General features: G+C 48.1%; 1 protein-coding gene across 4 annotated transcripts in view; it reads left to right on the forward strand.

Annotated features, from left to right (window-relative positions):
• Positions 1-24,241, forward strand: part of LOC126523402 (cyclin-dependent kinase 8-like) — a 275,486-nt gene that overhangs the window by 156,024 nt on the left and 95,221 nt on the right. For all 4 annotated transcript variants that reach the window (XM_050172023.3, XM_050172024.3, XM_050172025.3 and 1 more), the window contains exons 11-12: positions 7,202-7,299; positions 23,094-23,178. In XM_050172023.3, the coding sequence (XP_050027980.1) occupies positions 7,202-7,299; positions 23,094-23,178 (183 nt within the window). The remainder of the gene's footprint in view (positions 1-7,201; positions 7,300-23,093; positions 23,179-24,241) is intronic.

Here is a 24,241-nt window from a genome sequence, read left to right on the forward strand (position 1 = left end):
TTGTTCGCTTGTAGAATTCTTCATGAATCTGACAAGTAAGTTGCTTAGGCAGTGGCTGCATATGAAATGTGGATGATTTCTGTTAATATTGACACGAGGCCAGCTGGACGTGGTTTTCGTCCCCTTTTGCACACGCACACACGAGGCACCTGCGACACGTGCCCTTAAGGCTTGCAACGGATTCAGGCGCAGGCAACACCTATGTCTGAGGCGTCCAATGTCTCAAACCTCCCCCTCATGTGACGCTCCCGTGGTCGCACGCCCCCGCTTTCCGAACACTTACGCGGCGAGTCTCAAAGACGAGACAGCAAAAGAATGAGGGCACCAAGCGCCCCTCTACAGCTACGTACAATGACGATGTGGGGTAAGAAGCGGGGCACTTTGAAAACAAGGCTATGCACACGAAGGAAACTAAACCAATTATTCAAACAAGAAGAAATACAAGCACTGAACAAACGGGCAAACGAAAGCACATGCGTCTTTTTGACATCTAGTTTGGGCAGGCTGGAACCGCGGCGCGCTGGCCTCTATGCGGGAAATCCCGAGAGAAAAGAAACACTCGCTCGCAGAGGCAAAAAGCAAGAGTAACGTGTTTCTTTTACCAGAAAGGTCTGGAAACGCGAGGGCGAATTCACAATGGTGGTCGTCGCCTGAGGGGGTATCAATGCGACGGCCTAAAGCGGTCGGAAACACCGGACGTGCTCTGTTTCCCGGAACACCCGAGATCGCTGGGCTCCGGCGCCGGCTCGACTGGCCTGCAATGGTAGGCTTTCAAGTCGGCAATGTGAACGCGGCCCCTGGTTCTCCCCGTCTGAGGATCCGTCAGCTCATACACAAGTGGTGAAAGTCGTTTCTCCACTCGGTAAGGCCCCAGCCATTTAGGAGCCAACGCTGTGGAAAACCCTTTGCTGGCGTCACTAAGAGCGTGGTTGTGTTTAAGCACCAAGTCACCGACCTGAAAGCAGACGTCGCGATGACTCTTGTCATACGGAGCCTTCTGCTGGGCTCGGGCGGCTCCCAAGCTGTCCCTTGCTCTAGAGAAAGTGCGGGCAAGCCGGGAGCGAAGCTGCGCTGCGTACGAGGAAAGGTCCCCTGGCGAATTCTCAACCCCTGCTTGGCACTGCGTAATAATGGTTAGCGGATTCGCCAGTTCACGGCCAAAAGTGAGGAAAGCGGGGGAGAAACTTGTTGAGCGGGTTTCCGCCGTCCGGATGGCGAATGAAAATTCGTTCACGTGGTCTGCCCAATCCTTCTGGCTCCTGGCAAAGGCCGTGAGCATTAACTTCACAGTACGATTAAAGCGTTCCGTGAGGTTGGACTGGGGGTGGTAGGGCGATGTGAGGCGATGCTCGATCTGAAGGGATGTGCACGTCTCACGAAACACCCGAGAAGTGAAGTAAGACGCATTGTCAGTAATCAAACGCTCTGGAAATCCAAAGCGTGTGAAAACTTCCACTAGCTTAACCAACACTGCCCAAGCCGTCGCCTTGCGGAGCGGAAATAGCTCCACCCACTTTGTAATGTGATCGACCACTACCAAAAGGTGCTGGAAGCCCTGCTTACTCTTTGGAAAAGGCCCAATTAAATCGCAGGCAGCAAACTGCCAAGGCCGCTGACTGTCAATTGGCTTCATTAAACCCGGCGGACGGCCACCGCGAGATTTCACCGTCTGACAGACGTGGCAAGTCCGGCAATAACGGAAAACGTCGCGCTTCATACCGGGCCAGGTGACAGTGTGGCTGAGTCTTGCAAAGACCTTAGAGCCACTGAGGTGTCCAGCCAGTGGTGCATCATGAGCGTAGTGCAAAAGTGCGCGCCTCAGGCTTTTCGGTATCACCACCTTAAACGGGTCAATAGATTCGTCCTCGGTAGCGATATATCTAAGCATGAGCCCATTGTGGTCCAGCGGGTAGGAATCTTCGGAAGTACCAGCAATAAAAGCTGGCCCGGGTACTTCGGCGCTCGTTGCAACACCAGCAGCGTTACGGCGCTTCGTTTCCGCTACTCTACCGGCAATTTCCTTGCAAAATGAATCCTCCTGCTGGGCCTTTAGGAGTTCTTCTCGGCTGAAAATAATCGCGGTCCCTCCAGAGTGAGAGCCGGTTCCATTACTTCCTTTTGGAGATGCTGCAAAGGCCTCGTTCTCCGGTGTCTTGGTATGCGGCTGTCTTTCTGCGGTTAACTCCTTCTGCACACGTGCGAGAACATCATGCGCGGTGACATCATGTTCATTAAAGGCACAGTCATGAACGTTAAAGTTACCACCAGTGCCGGGCGATCTATTCACAACGCTCCCCTTTGGCTCGTTTACTACTATTTCCCCCACTGATGGAGAACTCTCGTCACCGCCCGGCTGTACAATGCTGAAAACCTCTTTTACCGCAGTCTCCTCTATAGGTGGGGACCCGAAGACGGTCTCCCTCTCTTCCTCGGCCACTTCACTGCTCGCACAGGCAGGCGTGTCGGCGGCTTCAGTCTTTCGCCACTCGCCTCCGGCATCAGACGGGTGGGGATGCGGCGCATGCGAAAGCGCGTCTGCGACGACGTTCGTGCTCCCCTTTCGGTACTGCACCGAAATGTCGTAGTGCTGTATTAGAAGTGCCCAACGTGCCAGCCGACCCGCAGGTTCGCGAAGCCTCATGAGCCAGCTGAGCGCGCTGTGATCCGTCTGCACGACGAATTTCGTGCCGTCTAAATAGACGTCGAATCTCCTCAGTGCAAACACAATCGCTAAGCACTCTTTTTCCGTCACGGAGTAGTTCTTCTCCGCAAGGAGCAGCGCCCGACTAGCAAAAGCCAGAGGGTGCAGGACACCATCGAATTCCTGAAGGAGGACCGCCCCCAATCTCAAATCGCTCGCGTCAGTCTGAACGACGAAGTTCTTGGTCAGGTCAGGCAATCTGAGGCGAGCTGTCTCGGCGATGGCTCGGGACAAGCCGCGGAATGCCTGCTCCTGCTTCGGTTCCCAACGCCACTCCACAGACTTCCCCAACAACTTTGTCCTCGGTGCCTGGAGTTTCGCACAAGATGGAATAAATGACTGGTATAAATTGGCCATTCCCAGGAAGCGGCGCAGGCCGCGTACATTTTTGGGGGTGGGAAAATCCAGGAGAGCCCGGAGCTTCTCCGAATTCGGCTCAATGGAGCCTCCTCCTAGGGTGAACCCCAGCAAGTGGACTCGAGTTTGCGCCACTTGTGCCTTTGCCGGATTTAGCATCATGCCCGCTGACTTGAGCTTCCCAAGTATGTCCCCAACGTGACATATGTGCTCCTCAAACGTTTCGGAATAGATCACGATGTCGTCGAGGTAGCACATGGCATGGGACCATTTGGCATTGCCCAGAACCCAATCCATTAGCCTCTGAAATGTGGCTGGGGCGTTGCACAGACCAAACGGCACTCGCTCAAATTGAAAAAGCCCACGATGGCGCGTGAAGGCGGTCTTTGCTTTGTCCTCAGGTTCCATCTCTACTTGTAAGTATCCCTTAGCAGCGTCCAGAGTCGTGAAATACTTCGCTGAACCTAGGCTGCCCACAATTGACTCGATGGTTGGCAACGGATAGGCATCTTTACGGGTAAGTGCGTTCAGTCGACGGTAATCAACACAAAGGCGGAAACTACCATCTTTTTTTGGAACCAAGACGACAGGAGATGCCCAGGGGCTATCGGAACGCTTGATGACACCGGTTGCCAGCATCTCGTTAAGCACACCATTGATAGCCTGTCTCTTGGACAGGCTAACCGGCCTTGGGTTGCACTTCAAAGGACGCATATCCCCAGTCTCGATCCTGTGGCGTACAAGGTCAGTGCAACCTGGGTCTTCTGTGAACAGCTCGTCATAGCTGAACAGAACTTTGGACATGTCAGATTTCTGTTTGAGCTCCAGCCCTACCGCACGGGCGATCAAAGGGTGGAACGCGCCACCTCGCATAGGCACGTCTATCTGAGCGGTAGTGCACGCAGAATACTGCGCCAGAAAGGGCTCAACGCCCTTATCTAGCACGCCGTGCAGGCCCGCCACTTGCTCCACGCCGACACATGCAGGAGCCGGAGGGTCAGCGAAAAGCCTCAAAGGGGACAACGGTCCCACCCTATAGCCTCCGTTCGCAATGTCTACCACTATATGAGTCTTACGAAAAAAGTCACGACCCAGAATCATGGGAACACTCAAGCCAGGCAAATGAATGAAGCGATGGCGCCTTGTTCGACCATCCCAACGAACAGACAGCCTCACTGCCCCGCCTGCAGGAACGGAGCCGCTGGCTTGGTTAAAAGTTGCTCGGCATTCGCGCAAGCGAACAAAGCGCTGCTGCAAGAGGGTCAAAACGTTGTCGCCAAACAAAGAGGCACTGGCCCCTGTGTCGAGGAGCGCGGCAAATTCGCGACCGGCAATAGTGACAGGGACGAACGGCGCGAATGCATCCGTGGGTAAGCCCGCACGACACACGGAGGGAGCGACAATCACTTCGGTCGGACGTGCGTTCACGCCTGACCCCCATCCCTGTTTCCCTGCCGGAGGGGGCGTCTGGGGCAGTAACGAGCAATGTGGCCCAGCTCACTGCACTCGAAACAGCGGACTCCGCCGCGCGCATTCCTGTGGTTGAAAGCACTCTGCCCTGGTCGTCCTCCTGCGCCTCAGGCCGTTCGGGACATGCGTCCTCCACTGGGCGCGCACTGCTGCGGAATGCTTTGCGTATTTGAGGGGGCGGATTGAGCCTTTGCCCCGCACTGGCCACGCACCGCACGTACGCATGAGGGTCCAAGGCGCGTTCGCTGATTCCCCAAGCTTGCCGGTTTTCAAAGCCCACCGCAAAGGTGGACTGCGCGGGCACTTGCTGTTGGCGTGAATGAAAAAGAGTTCCCGTCCACGCACAGCGCGGCTCTAGTGCCTCGCTTGCCGGCGGTGGAGGGCGGTAGGCACGCATGGCTAGCAGGTCGCCTTGTATACGTTTGGCCTCGGCGGCCATGTCCTCCAGATCACGGAACTGACTTCCGCGCAGGTAGGCCGCAAAAGTTGGGTGAGCCTGCCTTTTCACCCTCTCGACTCTCTCGTCGCTGGAGGCCGTCGGCTCCGCCATCCGAAACAGCTCCTCCATCGCTCGCACGTACTCGAGGAGTGATTCGTCCGGGGCCTGTGTCCGCAACTCGAGCTCACGCTGCATTCTACGATGGTAGTCAACCGGCAAAAATTTCTGGCGGAGAGCCGCCTTGAAATCTTCGAGCGTCGTTGCGCGGTTGCCGGAAAGCCTGTACCACTGTGCTGCTCGCTCTGTAAGGGCAACGGGCACAACACGAGCCAGCATTTCAAGCCCTACAGCTGCCTGATAGTGCGCCAAACCGTCGAGGAAGTCCGTGGCACTAACCGCATCCGCGTAACCACGATATGTGGGCACTGCCAGCTTAACCACCGGCCGCGGGTGCCTTGGCGACTTCAAGGAAGTCCGGAGGGCACTCGAAAGGGACTCAATTAGTCGCGTGGTTTCGCTAAGCAACGCCCCCCGCGTCTGGTGCACTTGTCTCACCAGGAGCATCTGCAGGCGGGATTTGGGCATGCTGGGGCACCTGCTACCCTCCCCTCATTTCGGTTAGCGGTACCTCGCTGAACTGGGCGCGACTCGAGGCTACCTCGCCACCTCGCACAACGGTGCTCGCGGCAGGCGGTAACGCCCTACTCCCCCTCCGCGCTCGTCGTCGGTGGTGGAGGCCACAGCCGCGTAGCTCCTCAATGCGGGTGGGGTTCGTGGCAGTCTCCCCTCTTCCATGGTGGCAAGCTCACCCAACGCGCTGCCCCTTACATAAACCACATCTGTTTTTGGTTGCATGATGCACGTGGTCTGGAGTAACTTACGAAAGCTCTGCGTCTTCTTCGAGCAGCCGGGCTTCGCTGCCCCGCTGTTCCACGTAACTTAACAGTACTGATGACAAACTTTTTCAAGGAATCTACTCCACAAGAACTGTCCTTTTTTTTTTACTTAGTCGCTGTGTTGTAAATATATATATATTTTTTTCTCTACTAACCTTTACGCCTCCTTCCACTGTTGTTCAAGTGTCAGCAGACTGCGCTACACACTTACTGCAGTCACTATAAGTTTCCTTCCCTTTCCTTTATTTATATATCTAGCTGTCTATAGGCACAAAGCTATATTTACCATTTCAAGCCTAGAACCTTCAATTAGCAGGCCCGTACCTTGCAGAATGCTAAAAAAAAAGGGAAGAAGAAAGTAGCCAGTAGGAAGAAAAAAGAAACGGAACTAGTTGACGATCAATGTCACTCAAGGCTATGTCCATTTCAGTCTCAATCTGTCTTTATTGTTACAGGTGTTGTGTAGGTAGTGAGCACTGCAGCCTGCATGCCATCTACCGAGACAACTTTCGAAGCAGTGGCCCGCACTCACATGACAGCCACGTCAAAAGTGGCAGTGATGAACTCCACCTATAGGCACCGCCAGCCACTTTACATAGAGAAAAGTTCAATGGAGCCATTATTGAAGGCAGGGTGAAAACCACCACACGCAGCAACAAAACAACAATGGTGCCAGGAACAACTCGTCCTGGAAAGAAGGGGGCAGGGGGCATTTTCCTCAACTATAGCAGATCACTTGTCACAGCGTCGCGATAAGGACAGACCGGGGCATGCTGCGATGGTGAAGAGCACATTTTTCCCCCTTTTTCCAAACAAGACTGAGGGTTGTCGCCTGGTGGGAGAATCCGAACTACACGTAAGGTGATACCTTTATTTTAAGTGACAAAGATGCTTGCATCATAAAAATAGGCAGATGATGCAGCCACATTTCTTTGTATGTTAATGACCAAAGAGAGTGATTTGATTGAATCAAATGGTACGATACAGACTTGTGTCATTATGCAAAAAAGAGGTGAGGCGCGCAGACAGGACACAAGAGTAGAGAAGTGGGCAACACGAATGCCGACTTGTGTGCCTATTGTACGAACTTTATTTACTTTTACGAAAAAGTATTAAAAGAACATCAATAAATGGTGAACATCCACGACAACATGCCTTTACACCAACTAAAGCCCGAAAACTTAAGTGGTATGTCACTATGCCATGCAGATGCATGTGATCCAACTTCTCACATCGTTTAAGTGCCGGTGGGTGTGACCTCGTGCCCATTATCTCATGAAGCAGGTTGAGGAGGGCTTAGTGGCGAGTAAAGCTAAGGATTAAAGCTGTGCTTTGCAGCTGCAGAAGCTGCTGCTGATGGACCCAACCAAGCGGATCACCTCGGAGCAGGCCATGCAAGACCCCTACTTCCTGGAGGACCCCGTGCCAACTCAGGAGTAAGCATGCTTGCTTCTATTGGTGTAGTCAACTATTATTGGGGCACTAAAACAGTTTGAGATAGCAAGTGGCCTGACATTGTTAGGCAGAGTGCTGTGAGGCGTGCCATGTTTGTTCATCCACTGAGCCCTGCTCATTTTAGGATCCTTCAGAGACAGGCCATAATGCCTGAGCCATTGCATTTCCTTCACCTCATCTACATGGAAGTCTCCTGTCGGCAGAATAATGACATCAAATGCTGTTTTTCAATGAAGCAATAAGGCAGTAACCTGGTTGTGCTATGACTCTGTAAATGTTAACACATATCATGTTTCATAGAATGCTGTTGCAGTAGTGCCAGCTGGGTGTGTGTTTCAGCATGCAGTTAAATATCAGGCCATAGGCCTGCGGCTGGTGCACAGAAAACAGGCTTGACACATCTAGGAGCATCTTGAACTCAAACTGCTGACTATGGTCCAACTCTTTTGGGTTGGACCACTGAATGTCACTTCAAGCCATTTCAACGAATGGCCTACCACAGCCTGCAGCCTCCTAGTGCACAATCCAAAAGTTCAACTATGCTGATACCCTGCTTTGTCCATGGTGTATCAGGAAGCTGAATACGCTGGAGCAAATTTGCTGAAACATTTGTGCTTTCATCAGCAGACTACAGACTTTACGATGGCATGCCATGTTTTCAACTCTGTGGTCAAGCCCTGGCCACAAGTAGTTCTCTTTACAGGATTTATATATTTACAGTATTTCACAGGCCCTGCTGATGCAGCATTGATTAAGGGGGCAGGGGGGTTACAAAAACAGTTTTTAAAGCAGGAACACAATGCATCAATTTACAAACATATTAAAATATATGAGTGGTAATTATAGGAGACAGGTCGTGGATACATACACAGAAAAACTAGAAATACGCTGTAATATTACATTTAATAGTGAAAAAGTGCCAGGACAACTGGAGTGCAGAACAAAAGTAAGAATCTGCAGCAATTATTATACATTTTAAGAACCCCCCCCCCCCTTAAATGTTGTGTGCACTGTAAAACTCTCAAAAATGTTGAAAAGCCCTTCCGAAAAGTGAACAAACACATGGGATAGCGAAGAGTGTTGGATCTGGAGGACAATCCCAATTGCTGTCCCCCAGATATTTGGACCTTGCCGTTGGGTGCGGGAGTTGTCCGAGGTTGAGGAGGACGTCGGGATGAAAACTGGAGGTTTATTTACATTATTCACAGTGAGAGTACAAATAACTTAACAGTCATAAAGTCATTACGGGCCGGCAGCAACTCGGACGCTGCGGCCCGTGGCAAGAAGCTCGAAAGAGATGAACGAAGGAATGCTCTAGGAATGCTCTCTTGCTGCTCCCGGTCTCTGGCTTTTAAGCCCTTCAGTGTCTCGAAGTCACGTCACGTTCGGCCAGTCGGTGAGCCTGCTCAGGTGACACCATTTTCGGCCAATCGGCAAGCCCACTCAGGTGTCGTCATTTTCAGCCAATGGTAGGCACCCGTGCGATTCTGTCACACCCGGCGCCGAGGGTCGCTCCTTGGGCCCCAATTGTCGGAGTGCTTACTTCTCTCTGCGGTCTTGCCTTCCCGGCTTGCAAGCGCCGTCACAAAGGTGGATGGGGGGATAGCTGCCAGGCCTTCACAGTGCATTACAGCCGTCTTGCCTCGGGACCCACATTACCTGGAACACTGCCAGGCTCTCACTACGCTTTCGGGAATAGTCGAGCAGTGAATAGCTCCACCTGCGGCGCATGAAGTGGGGGACGCCAACTCGTTTGCACGTGCCGTGCCTCGGGAACGGGGTAGATGTGCTTCTGCGCTCCTTAATTAGTTGTGACGCGATTCGATGTGGTCTGGTGAACTCGAAGTAGGCTCAGGAAAAGGTCCCGTATCTAACAAGAGCTATGGGAGGGGTCATAGAGCAAACATAACATTGTAACTATGTTGTAGCTCCCTTGATATCTCGTTGGTCTCGCTTTTGTGGCGGTGCCATGTTTTGGTTTTGATTGCAAGTCGACCCCCACTTCAGACTTTCAAATTTAAAAAAGATAGGTCGAATTACAATCATGTAAATACGGTAACATGTATATTTTTCGCAGTGTATGTGACCGTAGATTCTTGTATAATCATGCTTGTATTGGATTTTCACACATGTTCTGTTACGTAGTCCTGCGCATGTTCCGATACACTACTGTAAATTGTATTTAACACCCACTCCTGCCTAAGGCCTGAACTACAGGCCGGCAGTACTTAAATAAATAAACAAAATAAAATGGCTGAGCATACGCGACAACTTTCTCAAACATATTGTCCTCAGCATTCTTATTCATTTACTTATTTATTTACATATACTGCAGCCCTAATTTAGGGCTGTAGCAGGAGTGGGAAACGTTACACAATATCATTAAAAGACAACAAAGTAAATACAAGGAAATAATTGAACCAAGTGTCATTGTAAAGCAAATACGTACAGAAAAAGAACAATACAGATGAAGCAATTTACATATTAACAAGGTGTTTGCAACTAAAATCTCGTCTAGTGGTAAGGAAAGAAAGTTTACCAGGCAGAAAATTCCAAAGCTCTTTTATGCGTGGGAAAAAATTGTACATGTGTTAGTACGCACAAAAAAGGTCTTATGTTCAAAGTGTTGGAGCTGTAGGTACAACTTTCTTTTGTATGTGATATGGTTACAGCCACAAAGACCAAATATGGTGTTAATTATTGCATAGAAAAATTTCAGAGCTTCGTTGGGATAATGCAAAAGCAGTGGTTCCATGTTCACTGATTTTAGAGCCTGTGTTTGTTAGAAGTTATGGCTGTAATTTTGGTAAATGAAACAAATGGATTTTCTTCAAACATTTTTGAGTGAGCTTATTTCATTGTTTGTAGGGGCGCCAAACCACGGATGCCTATTCAAGAATGGGGCGAATTAGTGTTTTATATAAAAGCAGTTTAGTGTCACAAGGGATTTTAGTGTGGCAAAAATAGCCTAGAGTCTTGGTGCTTATCTGCTTACATATTCAATTTGGTGAGACCAAGAAAAATTTTCTGTTCGAATAATGCCTAAATATTTATGTTCAGGCACTCTTTTTAAAGTTCAACGCCATTCAAAGAATAGTCAAAACAAAAGGGCTCTGTCAGTTGGTAAATGACATCACGACTGTTTTACTGCAGTTGATATTCATTTGCCATGTTTTACACCAAGCGCAAGGAGACATGAGGGATTGGACAAGATGGCAGTGGTTATCAATAGTATTAATGGTTTCATGCAGTACACAATTATCTGCATAAAGCCTAATTTTAAATGAGGTGCTACAACGTAGGCGATCGGATATTGGAGCGCCGTGCCCGGTCGCTGATGACTCCGCGTGGCCAAGGCTAATCGCGTGAGGTGGAACTGAATACCAACTGTAGACGTGTTTCAATGATCGCTGATCGCACCCCAGATAGGCTGAAAGCTTCAGGTCACTCAGATAAACTGACGGTGACATAACTTTCTTTTTGTTAGATGTGAATGTCAATGCAGGACCTATGCGAAAATGAAGTCTCCTCTACACTAGCCGAGCACAAGCATGCTTGCTGTCTACACTGGTGTGAACTTTATGGTGGGGCTACTGCAACTCAGATTTTTTAACTGTTGGAGAACTATTTGCATGCAAAAAGATTCATGGCCCCTCTGGTACAGAATAAAATGAGATCGGCAAACCTGTGCCTCTTAAACTAAATCAAAGAAGCAGGGTGAGATGCATATAAAAAGTTCTAACACTTTGTGTGTTCACAGCAACCAGCAGTGCCCCAGTGTTAGGTATCCCTGCAAGACCCATAATTTGGCTCTCATTATGGGGACGAAGACTGTTTGCAACTCATATAGCGACATGGCCATCAAATTCAAGACCCGAGCCCCCCTGATGGCTACACTGATGGCTACTCACTAACGAGTACCAAAACATGTGACAGAATAACTGACGCCGAGCTAAATAGAGCAAGGAAACAGCTAACTGGGGGTACAGCTGGAGGGAAGTATTCTGTAAGAGTCCACCCAGTAGACATGTCCATTTCGTCTGCTGCTGAAGCGCTGATTGGCTGGTCTGCGGTACGCGTCAGAAGGAGGCAGGTACTCCAGCCAATCAGTACTTCAGCAGCAGACAAAATGGGCATGCTCACCAGGTGGACTCTTACTGAATACCCTCCCAGGACTTGGTAGAATTCCTCGCTGCTCCTGAAAAGGTTTAAAAGAAATTCCTTGCAGCCCCTTCATGAAGTTTCGAATGTGATCTGCAGAGGAAAAGTGCCTCAGAGTTGGACCTGCTCCCGCGTAAGTCTAACCTACAAGAAGGGTGGAAACAAGGCACTTCTGGATAGCTACCGGTTGATTTCTGCCTGCCCTGCACAGGCTGTTTCGTCACATCAATACATAATGATTTCTGGCCTGGAAGTTGCCTCAAGGACAGCCTCTTTGTGCTAGCACAGTCCCTTAGAGAAATGAGGAAATTGGTGCTTGGAGCGGTGTGGAGCATCACCTGCTGTAGCTAAGGAAGCTAGGTTTACCAAGAAGCTTACTGAACCTTCTTGTATCACTATGCAGTAGCAATGAAGCTGTGTTTCAGCAGGAGGAAAGTCCAACACGCCCGAATAAGATGTTCCGGGCTGTCCGCACTCCTCTTCGTATTAGACCTGGGTCTGTCAGAGAGAAGACCTGACCTACACTTAGCAAAAGGTGCCACCTGCAATCGTAGCCTGCCCGCACTTTTCTATGCTGATTAGACTGACCTGCATACACTACTGGACCGCTCTTTGGAGTAAGGCACTAACCTTGGCCTGCAGTCCAGCATGTCTAAATCTGCAGCTATGAGTTTGGTCCAGCTATGAGAACTGGTCCAAGTGCACCTTCCCTAACTGTACAAAGACAACTCCTTAAATGGTCACTGGAATACAAATACTTGTGAGCGACACCTTCAACAGGGCCAAACTGTAACCACTGACTTGTCTGCTTACTAACCAGTTACTAGCGTTGCCTAAGTGTTGCTTAATTGGGTCGGCAACATTGGTGTATTGATTAAAGTTTCGTTTGTTGTGTGCTGCAACACGCGCTCGCCTTTTGTTGCGGCCGACTGCATGCTGCTATTGTGGCTGCGGCATAGTTGCTGCTACTTCTTGGCTACGCCCGCATAGCCTGTGACATTTTGGCGATGAGGGAAAATGCCAATGTACCGACAGCTTCTAGGTATGAAACATTTCTGTTCAGCAGCGCAGCTGCAATGAAGTTAGTAGCCTCAGTTTGTGATGCCAGTGTACGGCAACACCAAGCCCTTTGATGGCAGTGGTGAAGACTGGCCATGCTCTACAAGGAGCGCCGGAAGACCTTCTACATTGTGAACAATGTTGAGAAAGAAAAGAAGAAGGGTGTCTTCTTCAGCCGCTATGGGTAAAGGACATATGGAGTCCTGTGCAACTCTGTCAAATTCACAATCCCACGAGATAAATCCTGTGAAGAAGTTCTCGCTGCTCTCAGCAGTCACTACGGCCCAAAGCCTTCTGCTGTAGAGCAGTGCTTCAGATTCTACGATCGTGTTTGAACAGAAGGAAAGCCTTTGAACAACTTCGTTGCATCACTGAAAAACTTGTCTGAACATTGTAAATTCGGGACAGACCTTGAGAACATACTGTGGAACCGTATCATGTGCATTAGTAAGGCTGTAGTACGAACGTGCATACTTCGGGAAAACGCAGACCTAACGTTCGACAAAGCTGTGAAAGCTGCACTTGCAATGGAGTCTGCCAGAAAAGATGCAAGTCAGCTTTGTCAGGCTGGCTGAAGTACACTTCTAGGCATTTAGTAACGCACACGCCCAAACCTAACATAGGGATAGGCTCCAAGGGTGTCACTTGCTAATGCTGTGATGACCAAACTTACGCTGTGTCGTGCTGCAAGCACATGAATTCTGCATGCTACTACTATGACAAGAAAGGTCATTTGTCCATTGTTTGTGAAATCGCAAGCTAATTTCAGATTATGTGAAGCTGACAGTATTAGGAAGGCCCAAGCAAGAGTGCATCATAGTAGTGAAGTTGCGTGGACTTAGTCTTACAGAGGGGTGCCTTTCACTCAGGAAGCAGAGGAGACAGATTATGTACTAAGACCTGAAGTTATAGACAATGTGTTCTTCAGGAAGCTTGACGTTACATGCAAATCAATTGGCAGAATTCATCGTCTCGGTAAACCAGGTGAAGAGAGACCAGTAATTATTTACTTTCAGGACTTCAATGAAAAACAACTAATTCTGAGTAATGCCTACTGGCTAAAAGGAACTGTAGTATTATTGCAAAATGATTACTCACGTATCACATGTCGCAAGCTTCTATGAGATAGTGCGAAATAAAAGAAACAGCGTGGAAATAAAGTCGGTTTGAAAGATGACAAACTACGTGTAGACGATGAACTGTTATCTGGGATGATGCCCATGTCGGGGGGCGTCGTGAAAAGGTAGCTGCCGTAGCCACGGTTTATTTAGGCCGGCCAGCCATGGTGCAGTGCAATCTTGGGAGCGGCCGACACCGCGGCCGCTTAGGTCGAGCACGCTAGCATGTTCTATTCTCGCACCACCTGCACGTGAGCCCATCTTTGCCTGCTGTGGAGGTGATAGTCAAGCCGCTACAGGGCCCCCCTCCTATTGCGAAGCGTGATTGAAATAAAGTCTGATGGTAAAGTCCTGCTAAAATGTGCGGACAGTGTTGTAGGAACACCAAGTCTAGACACAGGACGCATTGTCCTATGCTTTGAGGACATCATGAGTATTGTCGAGTTCACGCAATCCAAGAGAGATGTACCAGGCAGCGTAGGTTGTGAGCGAGGCACAGCCACAGTGATATGTTAGTGTGAAATCGCGACCTTCTGCAGGTTCTCATAGATGCCTGGGCCTGTAGAAGTCGGAGCTCCAAAAGTAGACCCCCTGGCACCTTGGGACTAGCATGGAGATAGCGCAAGTGTTGGTCACGCATGTTGTTGACGTAGAAGTGATTCCAGAGCTGAAGAAACCGGATGGCAGAGCTGCTCCTGCAAAACTTTGGTAGATCATGCATCTGCGGGAGGTGTGAGCACAGAACATCAGAAGGCTCACCTACTGCTGCTTACGATGAAATCTCGAATGGTGATAGCATCAGGGTTACAATGGTCGCTGCAGGCATTGCGAAGGTTTTGTTTGTGGCGTTGTGCATGTGAGAGTGAAATTTGCACCTAGTGGAGCTGGTGGGAGGGTCTCTGAATCGGGGATAAGTGAGGTGCCCCCAAACGGAAAGGGGTCATCTTGCGGGAACGTCCAAGGAAGGAGCGTGGCTGGCCGTAGAGTAGCTGAAAGCGCTCGCATTTGGCCCAGTGAATTCCTTGGAAAGAGTTGTGGTGCAGCTTCCTTTGAGCTGGGGAGAAGGCTCACAAACTGACTAGAGGTCTGATGTTGGGGCCGGCGCCTGCTGACAATTGGCAAGGATGGACGCAGGCGATGTGGGGCGACAAGACGCGGAATGACACTACGGTTGAAATGAAGAGAGTTGTCTTAGTGAGCGCTCGAGGGTGACATAGTGAACAAGGACAGCTGCCTGCAAATCGTCGTAGAAGTAGGGGCCAGGGGGTGGCTACCGGAGCCTGGAACCGTGTTGAGAAGGAAGTGGCTGTCGAGCTGGATGAACCAGATGTCCGTCATGTCGATGTAGAATTCCTGGACATCCTACAACTGCGGGACGTCTGCCGAACTGCTGAGGTCACATCACCCCCCTTGGTAGGGTTGGTATGCGGACGCTGGCATGGCTGGGCTTGGTTGTCTGGGTCACCAATTTCTGAGAGGCAGTGCAAAGAGGGAGCCGCCGTAGTCATTGTTTATTTAGGCTGGCCAGCCATGGTGCAGTGAATGTCAAGAGCAGCTGACAGAGTGGCTGCTCAAGTCGAGCGCGCTAGCGTTTTCTATTCTCGTGCTATCTGCACGTGAGCCCATCTTCTTCTTCGCCTGCTTTGGAGGGGATAGTTGCGCCGCTACACCAAAAACGCAAGAATAAATATTCGCAGTCATCAAACTACTTCTATGAAAACTGACTTAGCCTAACATGTTGCAAAGAACTGAGAGTCCTTAATATGAATGCGTGCAGTATCTTTAATAAAAGTGACCGACTAGAGGTGATTATTTTAGGATACACCCCTCATATAATTGTGATAACCGAAACATGGTTACAAGATATCAACATTGTGGGCGTTTTCCCTCCTCCTTAGTGGGCTTATTGCCGTGGCAGACATATGAGAGGAGGTGGAGTGGCTATCTTGTTCAAAAAACATATTCCAGTTGTATTCTTGTGTCAGGCAGAAGAGATTGACCCTGTCACTTTAAATTACATGCTGGGACATGTCATTGTTGCTGTTTGGCATCTGCCACTCTCCTGACTCGCTACTGCAGTTCAGGCACGAATTGTGCGAACACATGGCATCATTTCCTTACGACATTGTTTCCTGGTTTCTAGAAATAGATTGAGAGCATGTGATCCCGATTTAGCTACTTAAGTGATATCGTATTGTGTCATAACTTGCAACAAATTGTTAATCAACCAACATGCATCAATGCACTTCAGCGACTGTACTTCGATCTTGTCTTCACCTGCCAGACCAGTGGCGGGATTTCTATGTCTATTGAACCTGGTACCCCTGATCATTACATGGTGTGTTTTTCTTCTCCACTTATTTCATTTAACAAAGATCGATGCAAAAAGGTTACTGTTGTTACATTTGGCCTCTTTGGCGAACAATTTGTGTCACGCTGCTGTGGAAACGGCGAAAGCTTAGACGTTTTGAATACGCCGAGCTGCCCACAACGGTTAAAGAAACTCCCAGGTGGCCGCAACGTCGAAAAGACTTGAGCATTTGTGCGTGCTCTCTGGCCTCCTTCCCCCACTGATGCCTGTATAAGCTCCACACTACCGCCTCTGTTCAGCGAGCAGAACAGTTAAGCTTTGCACATGCATTCATTCCTTTACCTCCTCTGCAAGGAAGACGCCGGTGGCATCTGTGTGCGGGCTTGTGCGCATCAGTGCCTTTCCCTGTGCTGGGCTAGTGGCAGTTAGAGAAACCATTGGGCTGACTTCAATGTCCCGAGCTGGAGCTGCAAGCATGGAGAGCATTCGCTCTTTCCTTCTCCTGAGCGAGGGCATTCTGGACTCTATAATAAACATGCCCCACCAACGGACCTCAGCCTTCAGCTTTTGAGTGAGCAAGCTTTACTGGGTGTCACTCCCCGTGTGGAGCTTGTAGAGCTGACTGCTCCGTAACGATGTATTAAATGTTCATTGTTACTCGTTACATGGACCGCCTTTCGTCTCTGCCTAGGCCCCTGCACGCTGGTCAAGCTCCAGACTGTCAGGCCCACGCTACCCCCACGGTCCTGGGTGAACAATCCCTAACACTGTCAAAGACTTGTCCTGCGCCAAAGATGAGAATGTGTTAGGCTATCTTGACTTTTGTTGCAGCAGTTTTTGTGGCGACGATGAGATTGGCCTTTGGAACACGTTTAGAAACATATGCATGCATTGTCCTAGTAATATAATTTCTAATAAAACAAAAAGAACAGCAAAGAAAGCTCCCTAGGTAACGCAAGAAACTGTACAGCATAAAAGAAAAATCAAATGCTTAGGACGACAAGGTGCCTCTTGTAATACTATTCAAAATATCCAACCTAAATTAAACCAGTAATAAAAAACGCAAAAGAAAAGTATTGCCAGCAGACTCTGCCAAATTTCATGTGGAATGCAGTGGAAAAGTTTTGGGCATTTTTGAAGGAGAGATCTAGGTCAGTTTACCAAATTATGCACAAGGGGTGCCTGGTCTTTGAGAAGCAAAGCATTGCAGAGCATTTCAATGAGTATTTTCCACAGTATTTCTACAGTGCTTTTCCCAGTTCTTGTGATTGACCATATTTAAATTGTATGCCATATATTGCACCGCCCGATATAATTTTGCAACCAGGCGTAGTTTCTATGCTACCTAATATGAAAACTGAATCCTCACCTGGACCGGATTGTATACCAAATGTTTTCTTGCACAAATACACAGAAAAATTATCCCACTTTTTAGTTATTATTTTTCGTGCATCATTGTCCTCTGCATTCCTTCCTAGCAACTGGTTAAGGGCACGTGTTGTAGCTGTACCAAAGAAGGGTGACGCTACACTTTTAACAAATTATTGTCCGAATCACTAACTTCTTGTCGCAAACTACTAGAACATATTATAGCCAAAGAGATCAACAAATTCCTTACAGATATAAATCTTCTAACTGCCAGCAAGGATTTCATAAATGCTTTTCTACTGCTACCCAGTTAACTAATGTCATTGACAACTTCATTGATGTTCTTGAAAAGTATGTGGAAATTGATGTAATTTTTTTATATTTCAGGAAAGCGTTTGATCTTGTTTCACACTCATAGCTTATAAAAGAACTTGAACTGATTAACCTTCCAACACATCTAATTAATTCGATAACTGTGTACATAACTAATCGTCAGCAGTTTGCTGAAATTGACAATAACTTTTCAGATGAACTTCCTGTAACTTCAGGTGCCCCACCAGGCAGCATTTTAGGACCCCTCTTTTTTCTAATATATATTAATGACATTGTTAACATAATTAATAACCTTCAGTAAGCTCCGCCTACTGGAGGTCACTGTGGCGTGTAGTTAAAATTTGATTTTGGATGTTCACATAGACGCCACTGCTTCCGATTTGGTGCCTACGATGCACACACCGAACTCGGAGGCTATCCCTCAGCTTATGGTTGACTTCACATGTCTTATTCCTTTGCTGTGCTACAGTGTACTAAATAGCTATACGTGGCTGTCCTTGCACCGAGTGACATGAATAGCACATTTTGTTTTGCACTTATCTCTACAACAGCCATGTAACTTCTGGGGGTCGAACAAACTTCTTCATATTCGCTCATGCGAGTACGTTGGCAGTGGGCACATTGGCTAAGTGATGGATGCTGCACTCCGGACTTGCGTTGGAAGGATTCCTAATGTAACAAGCTTTGACCATGATCGCAGCACACCTCGAGGGTGTGCAACTTGGGAAGCAAATGACTGGTTCATCAGATGTTGGTGTTTAGGCCTTGAGTCACGTCACCCACAGATAGCATTCGGAGCACGCTGTTGTCCTCGGAGAGCGCACTCGTCACGGCACCCTGCAGTGGCTGCGGTATCTACGCTACGCTGCAGACCCAGCTACGTGCAACTGTAGTGGCCAACTGTGTGCACGACAGGTCTGGAGTGTGTGCTTGCGCTTATGTGCTCCAGTCTGGCTGTGCTATCCGGTGTGGACTGGCTTTGTCTTGCACCAGCTTGACCAGCAGATAGTCGCCAATCCAAATTGTGCATTTTGCACAAGAGCTCAATGCAAAGCGAAGTCTGCCAAGGCATGGAGTGATCAGGAGTGAGTGCGCTGGCAAGCGTATGTCTGGTCTGACTAAGTTTGGCGTGGTGCGAGGCTAGTGGAGTGTTTAGAACTAATCGAAATTAGTGAGGCCTGACGGCTACGACAGTGATAAGTAGTGTGTGGCCAAAGCTTCAATCCTACATGGGTGGGTGCAACCAAGCGTTAGCTTACGATAGTCGGAGATATTACGATCGCGGTACTTCTGAAAGTACATAATTATTATTGAAATTTAAAATGCAGATTTTCTGTTACTTCAACCTGTTTATTAATTAAACTGCCTAAATAGGAAGGAAGGAAAGAAGAAAGCAGAAGGCAGGGAGGTTAACCAGAATAACATCTGGTTGACTACCCTACACCGGGGGAATGGGAAAGGGAAAAACAAATATGACAGGGAGAGAGAAGAGGGAAGGAAAGAAGGAAATTAGCAGTGAGTTCGCTGACGCGTGTGGTCCAATAGTAATTGCACTAATAGTCACAGATGTTCACACAAGCCCGTCGTCCTCAAGAAGCACAAAAGCACCTTCACCACTTTATGGGCCGACGAGCGATGGGAGTGGTGTTCCAGCAGCACCTGCACGGAAAGCAGCTGACTGTCCAGTTTTTGTAGAGCATTAGCAAGTTCTTGTCTTTTGGGGCATATCCTGGACAGTGGCACAGCAGGTGGTCGATATTCTCTTCGGTGCCGCATACCTTGTACGCTGCACTGTCAGTCACTCCAATTAATGTAGTGTATGCCTTTGTGAAGGCAACTGCGAACCAAAGGCGAAAGAGAAGCGTAGCTTCACGTCGAGGAAGTCTGAATGGAAGTTGGAGTTGCAGTGAGGGGTTTAATCGATGCAGTCGTGTAAGTCTTAAGTATGGCGAGTTGCACTCGGTCAATTAGAGACTGCATGCCAGGTTTCGAAGCTGCCTTGCAGCGTCTGTCCTCGAAAGCGGAATTGGAATGCTGCGCTCTTCTTGATGTGATGTGCGGGCAGTCTTATCGGCGGAGTCATTGCCACTGATTCCACAATGGCCAGGTACCCATTGAAAGACAACCTTGTGACCTTTTTGTTGGAGGTGATGATGAAGTTTCACAATTTCATATGTCAGCTGTTCATGACATCTGCGTCGGAGAACTGACTGCGTGCACTGTAATGCCGGTTTTGAGTCGGAGAACACAGGCAATTTTCTAGGTCTTCCAGAACCAATTAATTCCAGTACATGACGCAGAGCCATTAGTTCTGCCACCGTTGAGGTCGTGACATGCGATGTGTTGAACCGCAGTGTTATTCCTCACATTGGTATAACCACCGCACCACCAGAACTGGACGACGTAGTCGATCCATCTGTATAGATGTGCACATGGTTGCTGTACTTTTCATGCAAGAGGAGTAAGCTCAGTTGTTTTAGAGCAGGGGCTGGAAGACCTGACTTCTTCTGTAGTCCTGGAATCATTATATATACTTGTGGATGGCTCAAACACCACGGAGGAAACACTGGCTTGGTCGCAGGTGCGTACCCTGAAGTAAACGACGCACAATGTGCACTGACAGTAGCGCTAAATGTCAGGCAGGGCCTTTCAGCAGTGAGGCTCGCCAGGTGGTGGGAAGGGGTCCTAGCAAAATGTCTGAGATGTATACGCATTGTCTCAATGGTAATGTGCGTCGTGAGTAGGTAATCCTGCATAATGGCAATGGTTTCAGCCATTGACGTACTGCATGGTAAGCCAAGAGATATCTTAGGGGCTTGTGCTTGAATGCTCCGAATCGTATGCAGGCAAGTCTTGCAGGTGTTGGATATTGCAGGCGGGCTGTACCGCAGGAATCTAACGAACCACGCCATGTACAGCTGTAACATAACCTGTATAAATACTCCCCAACTTTTTCCTTCAAGGAACCTGAACAGATGACAGATAGCAGTCAGCCGCTTTTTCACGTAATTCACGTGCGGATTCCAAGACAGGTCTCTGTCAATTACGACTCCCAAGAACCTGTGACTTCTGCTGTATGGTATAAGTTGTCCATTAATTGATATGCCGTAAGCAGACATTGGCTTCCTCGTGAATGCCACCATTTCACACTTTCCGCATGTAATTTCAAGACCTTGTTGACAAAACTAGCAAGATGTCATTGTGGCTGCCTTCTGAAGCTGAGTGCGAAGCTGTAGTCGTGTTACACCTGATGCCCAAATGCAGATGTCATCCGCATAGATGGAAAGTCGTACGGTGCTTGGCAGGTTATCAGCTAATCTAATGACGGTTAGATTGAAAAGCGTCGGGCTAAGCATTCTGCCTTGAGGCACTCCTTGAGGCACTCCTTGAGGAACTGTCTGAATAAATATACACAGTAACAATAGGAAGAAAAGCACTGGTCCAAACACGCTTCTTGAATGATGTCAGCTAGTGGCCAACAGCTGCTGCATATGGGAATCCGCTTTATGGCAGCCTGAGGATAGTTAGGAGAACGCTTCTGTTGAAAAGAGCGTGCTTGAGAAAAATGTGACTTGGCGCTCCGTTCACAAGCTTCACGTGTCACGCATGACCGAAAAATTTGGCTGAGATGTTCACAGCAGCATATGCTATCTGCGGAATGGATTTTTTTCACCAAACCCAAGGGCTGCTTCAGGACCCCTGTAGGTTGTGGTTCTGGCATGACATTTTGATGACAAGTGCTTGGCGGAAATGGGAATTTCACTAGAAATAATCATATTGTACCTTTGCTGCTACATATGGGAATCTGCTATATGGCAGCCTAAGGATAGGGAGGAGAATGCTTCTGTTGAAAAGAGTTCCTAGAGCTTTCCTCTATTCAAACACAGTCAACTCTCGTTACAACGGACCCTGATAATCTGACAAAAAACATCTGTTTTATCCGAAGTACGTAATATCTGAAACGCCGCACTTCCGAAACTTTGATTGCGATGTCTAAGAACGTTATCGCAAAGAGTGAGTGGCAAACGTCCAAAGTAAAAAAAAAAAGAAAAGCAGTTTCGTGAAACATAGATTGCGATAGCAAATTAGTAGACAGCTATGTAAAGTAAAGATAGCAGTTTTATCTCGCTCGATGACTGCGAAAAGTCTCAGTCAAAAAGTTGCAGTGACGAAGTGCGGCAGCAGCAGCGAGTGAATTGACCTAAGTGCTGTCTCTCGCTTCAGTGCAAACTAAACGTTGAAAGCACAGTGCATACAAAGCTACCGGCTCTGGGTGCACTTTGTCTACATCGCGGATTGCTTTGAAGGTGAGGCCCATGCACACTTTGTCCACATCACAGGTCGCTTTCAAGATACGCTGGCTGTGCAGTTGTGCCGTAAACAGCAGCCGCCACAGTGGAATCCCCCTCTCCCTTACCTCTCCTGGTGCCTCGTGCGCAAAAGAAGACGGCACATTTCCACCCCGCCTTCCTCTTGCGCACGTGATATAGAACTGCTATCGTCGGCTGACCCTTGCAAGTCAATTGCCAGCTAGTGTTGACAAGGCAAAATTACGTTTTATACGCCAGATTTTGAAAAAAGTTGCCACTTATTTTGCCCATTGTAGCCAATAGCTTGTTATGGTGCGGTCCATTAAAAGCAAACTCCTTTGCATAATAAAATAGGTAGAACAAACTAAGGTTGAAATATGGTCCGTTATATCCGAAAGTCTGTTGTACACTGGTTCATTGTGACGAGCGTAGACTGTATCTGCTGCCCAAAACGATACCCAAAATGCAGTTTGAGTCATCCGTTAATTCAAATTATGGGAGTTGGAAATGTCAGGACATGTGTATCTGGTGAAAACTAGAAAGTGGAACATGGCAGTTTCTTGTGCCCTGTGGAATGGGATCCTTTGCGAATTTAAGGCAATTTTCAAAAACCCTGCAGGAGTGGATCCAAACTAAAAGAACTGGTGTAATAATTTTGATCACTTAGTTCATTGATCTGCTTCAAATTTTGAATATTCGATGACAAATAAAGTGCTACAGTTTTGCAATTTAATGCTCCAGAAATGTCCTTCAACTTGTAATCTGCTCCAAATTCATAATATTATTTATTTTATTTAGAAAATACTGTAGGCCTTGTAGTGGCCTTTGCAGGAGGGTCAGAAGTACAGAAAGAAACAACAACAAGGAAATGCAAGAATACATGAGTAGCAAAACAGAAATAACAATTAATTATCCTACTCTAAAGCTTTTGTTTTTCATTCGAGTGGGTGATTTCCTAATTATTATTGTTTCTTTAAAGCTGCACTTGGTCAGGCAAGGGATCGGCCTTGCAGAGAGGGAAATGCTTGCACTTTTTATGCAAAAGGTTGCCGTGGCTGCTGCTTCTGTGTTTGAGGGGATTTGGAGTGCACTGCACGATGGTGTTGCCTTTTCAGTGTGTTCGCAGGTGTGCCCATACCATATCCGAAGCGGGACTTCCTTACGGACGAGGAGCAGGAGGACAAGTCTGACGCCAGCAAGGTGAGCACTGAAAGGCACTCCTGCTGTGCACATCTGTTTTGTTGCTGCCATGCCTATGTCATGGTATTGCATGCCATGACATAGGCAGCCGATGCGCTGGTACTGCTTTGTGCAGGAAATGTGGCAAGGTCCGCTTAGCACTGGCATCACTCATTTTTGAAAACACGGCTTCGTTCTGTTTTGTTTGCAACCCATACTGAGTGCCAAATTACAACTTTTTTTTAATATTCTGACAGGACAGAAATGTTGAAGGTGGGAAGTAAAAAGGTGCTGCTACGTTAAGGTGTTTACAAGTTACAGTACAGCCTCACTATAACCAGAATGAAGGTGTATCTGCGATTACTTAGTTATAGCCATTGCTACCCTCATGGCCAACATTGCCCACATGGCGACTCAAAAGTGTACTTCCTAGAGTTGCCATAGTTTAACTTCCTCTCTCAAATGCAGCAACTCTTATTCGCATGTTGTGTGTGCTGCCCCTGTACTCTATGCAGACGGTACTAACCTTATAATAGCTGTTTGTGAGGAATGCAACCTAATTAATAAGCTTAACTCTGAATTACAAAATTTTGCACCGTTGGTGTACACTGAATGCCCTTCACCTTAACCCAACGAAGAAAGTTTTTATCTTATTTCACTCTGAAAAAAGAAAAACGACTATTCATTCAGACGTCGTTTACAATAACCATCTGATAAAACAATCTAGTTAGACAAAATCTCTTGGTATTATTATCGATAACCATTTAAAATTCTGCCTTCATGTGCGTTCTGTAGTTCATAAGGCTTTGTATGGCTTGCATGTGCTGTTGAAGTGTCGAAACTATTTCCCTTGCTAAGAGATTTATTAGCATTTATTAGCAACGGGTGCGAACGGGTAGCCGTCCCAAGCGTTCGGTGAAAGACAGCAACCACGAGCTCATGCCGGTAGCGATGGTGCTGTGGAGCAGGCAGGCTACTCTTCTTCGTTACAATCGCCCTCCGCAGAAAAAGGCGCCATCCTGGTGGCTTAAGGCGAAGAGACTACTATTGGGTTGTAGTACGGCTTAATGCGAGAGACGTGGAC

Source organism: Dermacentor andersoni, chromosome 6 (genome assembly GCF_023375885.2).
Source record: "Dermacentor andersoni chromosome 6, qqDerAnde1_hic_scaffold, whole genome shotgun sequence".
NCBI classification, from domain to species: Eukaryota; Metazoa; Arthropoda; class Arachnida; order Ixodida; family Ixodidae; genus Dermacentor; species Dermacentor andersoni.